Here is a 6,000-nt window from a genome sequence, read left to right as displayed (position 1 = left end):
AGCCATATCTTTGACTAAGAAAGTTAAGGAAGGAGGTGCTAATTTCTTAGTCATTTTCTCATTAGTGTATGTCTCAAAAGAATATGACTTGAAATGGTAAGCATATCTAAAAAGGATGTCGAATTGAGTTGCACTACGTCTTTATTATGGATTAATTCTCATTGCTTATCTTCAAAACTTCTTATGCACTTTTCTGCTTTTGCAAATAACAAAAGTTGTTATTTCTTTGGTATATCTGGAGTATAATTGTAAGAAAAATATATATTTCTGATATATAAAATAGAGTAGTGGACAACAATATTAAGCCACATAGCACTTTTAGGACAAAATCAAATAAGATTTAGGGTAATGTCTAATAATATTTAGAATAAAATATAATGAATTAGCAAAAATCTCCTAAAAATATTAAATATTATATATATATAATGCCAAGTGAAAAGCTAATAAAAAACCACCTGATAATTTTGAGATAATATCTATTAGACTATGTAATAAAATTAAATTTGAATTAAAAGATAAGTATTTGAATCTATAGATGAAGATTTTGAATTGAATTGGAACCCATTTGGATTGGTTTATTTTAAGTTCGGTTAAGCCAAAATAGCTTTTAAATTATTTTGTAGCGTTTGGACAAAGTAAAAAAATACTTTTAAGCACTTATTTTTAAGCTAAAATGATAAAAATAAGCCAAAAGCCAAAAGCTAGAATTCCTAACTTATGGCTCTTGAAATATAAATATAAAAATAAAAGATATTATTTAAGCTCATCCAAACCAGTTCTTGAAATATAAAAATAATTATGTCGAATTAAAAGATAAACATCTTCTTAAAAAACAATGAGATAAACAAAAGTTTTCAATTAGTAAACTTAACACTTTCTATATATATAGTTTTCGAATTTGTACGAGAATATAAAAAGAATTATTTTAAATTGAAAGATAAACAATTTTATGAAAAGCATGAATAATAATGGTAAAGGACATTATTTTAAACAAAAATTTCAATTAATAAACGTAATGTTCTTCTAAAATTATGAATGTAGTATTACACTTATACGTAAAAAAATTAAGAATATCTTATAAAGCAATTAACTAAAATTTATTTGATTTCTCCAACAATAACGTAATATCATTTTTTTGACAATTTTTTTTGCAGGAGTATCATTTTCTTTGATGCCCGAATACTGTAACTATAAGTCGTTGCAATTGATGGTAAAGTACATTATTTTAAACTGTTTGTGCTTCTCCTCAAAACTATTTTCTTTCCAAAAGCTTGGCAAAAACACCTTAGTTTTAGAAAAAAAACATTGTTGCCTCAAAAGAAGCTTGGCTAAACAGCCTAATAATGTTCGCGTATCGCGCGCAGGTACTAATACTAGTTTTAGTTAATGTAAAACATGCACTCAATTAAGAGATTCCTTAGCAAACACAGATTTTTCAATCATATTCATTTACAAAAGTGTTTGGTAAAGTTTTCTCAAACGTCCTAAATTTTAGGCACCTAAAGTTTACAATTTTATCCAACATGAAGCTATTTATTGAAAGAATGATTTTAATTTTAAAGGCATAAAACTTTATTAATATTCTAAAAATATTTTCATCGTTTCATATTTAGCGTGAAATATTCATGTTTTATAATAATATAGAATAGATGTAGAAATATAAATGTAAATATAGATTATTACTCCCTAAAACTTTATCAAAATACTCGTAATTTACTAATATTATTATCATTTTTTAAAAATATTTTTCGCCTACCAATCAAAAACTAAAACATATTTTTCATAAAAGACATCAGCTACTTGGTAGTTGGCAGTTGACTTCTTTCCACTTTTAGCCACCTACCATCTTTATCTCACTTCTTTAACTTTCATATAAACAAAAATCAGCAACCATTCTCCGATCATAACCACCGGCAAAAATGGAAGTAATCATCCACGAAACCACCACGATCTTCCCTTCTAAGCCGCCTTTCTCCGAAAATCATGTCCTCCCTCTCTCCCACCTCGATACCGACCGCAACCTCAATCTCACTTTCCGTTACCTCCGTGTCTACGTCAACCACACAACACAACAATTGGACCCATATGAAGTTGTCACTTCCTCTCTCTCCGCCGCTCTCGTCCCCTACTACCAATTCACCGGCTGTCTCCGTCGTCGTACGTCGGACAACCGCCTAGAACTTCACTGTCAAGTAGGGAGTGGCATTCCTGTAATTCTGTCCACAGTTGATTGTACCTTGGCCTCTATTAACTACCTGGATGATCCAGATTATGAGTTTGCTGAGAAGTTGGTACCCGACCCGAGAGATGACGAGGCATTGAACCGACCTTTGATTCTGCAGCTGACCCGGTTTAAGTGTGGTGGGTGGGTTTTCGGAACGGCGGTTCACCACGCGATGTGTGATGGTATGGGATCCACGCTTTTTTTCCATGCTATGGCGGAGATTGCTCGTGGAGGGAATGGGATGAAGGTTGAACCGGTTTGGAACCGGTCAAGTTTGCTTGGACCGAGGAACCCACCGCTAGTTGAGTTCCCGGTTCATGAGTTTCTGAGTTTAGATAAGGATTTATCGCCGTATTTGGAGTCAGGTAAACCGGCGGTTCGAGAGTGCTTTGAAGTGAAGGATGAGTGGTTGGATCGGCTTAAGGGGCTTCTAAATGAGCAGTCCGGTTTAAAGTATACAACTTTTGAAGCTTTGGGAGCTTTCATTTGGCGAGCAAAGTATGTCTTTTTCCCTTTATTCCAACTTGCTTAGTAGTTTTAATGTGTTTGGGTTTTTTATTTTATTTTTTTTATCATGAAATTCAGGAGTCTTAATCATTTTCTTTTTATTATGTACTCCATTTATAGATGAAAGCTCTTCTAATGTGAGCTTTGCAAAGTATAAATGATCATGTTCGAATAAAAAGGGATGCTTATATAATAGGTTGATGATCACTGCTAAATCGTCTTAGTTATTTGATTAAATGTCTAAAGATGAAATGACATTGAATAATCTAGTGTTTTTAGTATGTCCAATCGAGGTCACCTCAAATTCTTAAAGTTTAATTTGTTCCTTAATTTTTCTTCTCCCTTTTGTACTCACCAATAATTTTAGAAAGAAAAAAAAAAGGTATATGCGGACCCTTGGTATAATAATAGTTAGCTGATCTTGGCAGGGATTCACTTATTATTAAATGCACCAAAATGGTGTCATTTGAAGAAATTGGTAGTCATGTGTTAATTGTCTAGGCTAGGGACTGATCTGTTAATACTTGTGAAACAGGGCAAAGGCTTCTAAAATACCAAGTGATGAGATAGTGAAGTATGCCTATCTAACCAATATCAGAAGAACAGTGAAGCCAGCATTGCCAGCAGGCTACTGGGGCAATGGTTGTGTGCCAATATACGTTCAGCTCCTTGCAAAAGACCTCATAAATCAACCTATCTGGAAAACAGCAGACGCGATCAAGAAGAGCAAGAGTATCATCACAGATGAGTATGTTCGTTCGTTAATTGATTTCCAGGAGCTGCATTATGATGAAGGGATTACAGCAGGGAATAGGGTGAGTGCATTTACAGATTGGCGGCACGTAGGCCACGAGACAGTTGATTTTGGATGGGGCGGACCTGTGACTGTCTTCCCTCTATCTAGGCACTTAGTTGGGAGTGTTGAACCTTGCTTTTTCTTGCCTTATTCTTCTGCTACTGAAGGTAAGAAAGATGGTTTCAAAGTTTTGGTTTGTCTGCAAGAAGAAGCCATGCCTGTTTTCAAGGAAGAGATGAAACAATTGGAGCATGGCCTTTCTTGATTTACTATATATATAGGTCCTCTTTAGGGATGTTATGTAATACTCTATATGTTGTTCTATAAGAGGCTGCATGTGAAACTAGAAAGTTTCACAATAAAACCATGAGCATAAAATTTGTGGAGGGGAGACAAAATAACTTAGTAAGACAAAATAATTACGACTTTGTAACTTAATTTCTTTTCTTTGCAATAGCAAAGTTTTCCACAGTCATTGCAATAAGCTTGTTTAATTTCTTATGCTATCAGCCACATATAGTCGAATCTTTCTATAACAGCCTCATTTGTTCCGGATTTTTTTGGTTATGTTATAGAAAACATATATTATAACATAGCATGAAAATTGATTCCATAAATAACTTAATTTTTATAGTGAATGACTGTTATATAGGAATGCAATTATAGAGAAGTCTGATTGTGTTGTAAGGTGTTTGCACCCACCAAGGGTTTGCGAGATTCACCTAGATTTATTGAGTTAATTTAAATCTGTACTAGTTCTTTTGGAGAATTTTACATGAAACTAGAAAGTTTACACCACATCAACCTAAAAATGATTTACTCTGTCAAAGGATAAAAACTTAAATTCATATACTAATGCAATATTACACTTGTTCTTAGTTTTAGTACATATGGCTTAGTTAATCATGGTATGTTTTCACTTAATCTAATCATGAGCTAGCTAATTAAGAGCTTTAAATGGCTTGCTTACGTGAGTGTAAAATGTAGGCGATAAGTGTTTTATAACTTTAAAAAAAAATATTAACCTAAATAGCAACCCATTCAATCGCTTAATATGAAATAATCGGAAGCATAATATATGTATAATTCATATATAGTATGTGTGTATATAATCAGTATATAATCTATATATAGCTACTAGAACAAAATAAATAGTAAATCAAACCGGCTATTGTATAAAAATCCCCCCAAAAAAAGTTAAAAGGAACAAGTGACTAACCTTAAACCAATTATGAAGGCATAACCAAATGTTAGGTTGGGCCTTAAACCCTTTGTAAAGGAGAAATTAATCTAGATGGTCTCCTCACCCAAAATGTAAAAATTTCATGGGGCGCCTTTTTTTAACCTGTAGCTGTTTTGTTTTTCTGTTTGCATTCGTATTCATTTTTTTGTTAAAAGCCTTTTAAAAGACTATTTTACCCTTCTTTATTAAAAGATTACTTTCTCTCCAAATATACGTTAGTCCTCTACTGTTTTTGTCTCTCTCCCGTTATTCACATTTTTTGATTTGTTCTTCCCTAAAATCAAACGGTTTTCGTCGTTGTTTTTAATTTTTCAACTATTTGTTCCCCAATAACATTACGTATAATCACAGATACATTGCATTAACTTTCTGGGTATTTTATTATTAATTTTTACGATTTAATTTCTGGTTTTGGTTTTGATAGTCATGTATTTATGATAAAATAGTTTCCTAGGGTTTAGTTTATAAGTGCATTAGTTTTACTTTTACGATTGTGTTTTTAGGTTTTTTGAATGTGTGTTTGTATTTTGATGAAAATTCTATAAATCCTTCAGTGATTTTTGGAGACGTCGAAATTTTTAAAAAATTTGAGAGTTAAATAGATGATACTATTAAAGTGTGAAGTTTATAATATTTCAATGATACCTTAATTTTAGGAGCTGAAGTTTTGTTTGTTGTTTTGTGTTTTTTGTTATATTTTTTATGAACTTCAGTATTATTTTGGATTTGAATTTGTGTTTTGTTTTTTGTAAAAACTACAACATGTTTTTGCTGAATGTTTTGTTTTGTAACTGGGGAACTTCAGCTCTAGGAACTGAAGTTTTTGTTTTGTAACTGGTGAACTTCAGCTCTAGGAGCTGAAGTGTTTGTTTTGTAACTGGCGAACTTCAGCTCTAGGAGCTGAAGTATTTGTTTGTAACTGGTGAACTTCATCCTTCTTAGAGATGAAGTTTTACCTGATTTTTTTGATAATGTTCTGATATTATTTTTTGTATCTTTTACTTTTTTTGAACAGATAGCACCTAAAGCACCTAAAGATCCTAAAGCAGCTAAAGCACGTAAAACAGTTAATGCACCTAAAGATCCTAAAGCACCTAAACAACATATAATACCCACTTGTCCTTTAGTCCCTGCTGCTCCACCTACAAAACCAGGGGATAGATATTTTGAGTTTCGAGATTGGTTTAACTCTTGTGGTTACTGGAAGGGGAACCACGATTGAAGAGTTTA

At 32.5% G+C, this 6,000-nt stretch overlaps 1 protein-coding gene across 1 annotated transcript; it reads left to right on the top strand.

Moving 5' to 3' along the window:
* The first annotated feature begins 1,812 nt into the window (after nucleotides 1-1,812).
* Nucleotides 1,813-4,065, top strand: LOC104238638 (tetrahydroanabasine acetyltransferase). The gene is made up of 2 exons (XM_009793054.2): nucleotides 1,813-2,722; nucleotides 3,267-4,065. The coding sequence occupies exons 1-2, from the start codon at nucleotides 1,920-1,922 to the stop codon at nucleotides 3,790-3,792; spliced, it is 1,329 nt and encodes a 442-aa protein (XP_009791356.1). The 5' UTR covers nucleotides 1,813-1,919; the 3' UTR covers nucleotides 3,793-4,065.
* Nucleotides 4,066-6,000: the final 1,935 nt, after the last annotated feature.

The sequence above is a fragment of the Nicotiana sylvestris genome, chromosome 10 (assembly GCF_000393655.2).
Source record: "Nicotiana sylvestris chromosome 10, ASM39365v2, whole genome shotgun sequence".
NCBI classification, from domain to species: domain Eukaryota; kingdom Viridiplantae; phylum Streptophyta; class Magnoliopsida; order Solanales; family Solanaceae; genus Nicotiana; species Nicotiana sylvestris.
The sequence above is the reverse complement of the archived record's forward strand: the minus strand, read 5'-3'. Positions and strand labels throughout refer to the sequence as shown.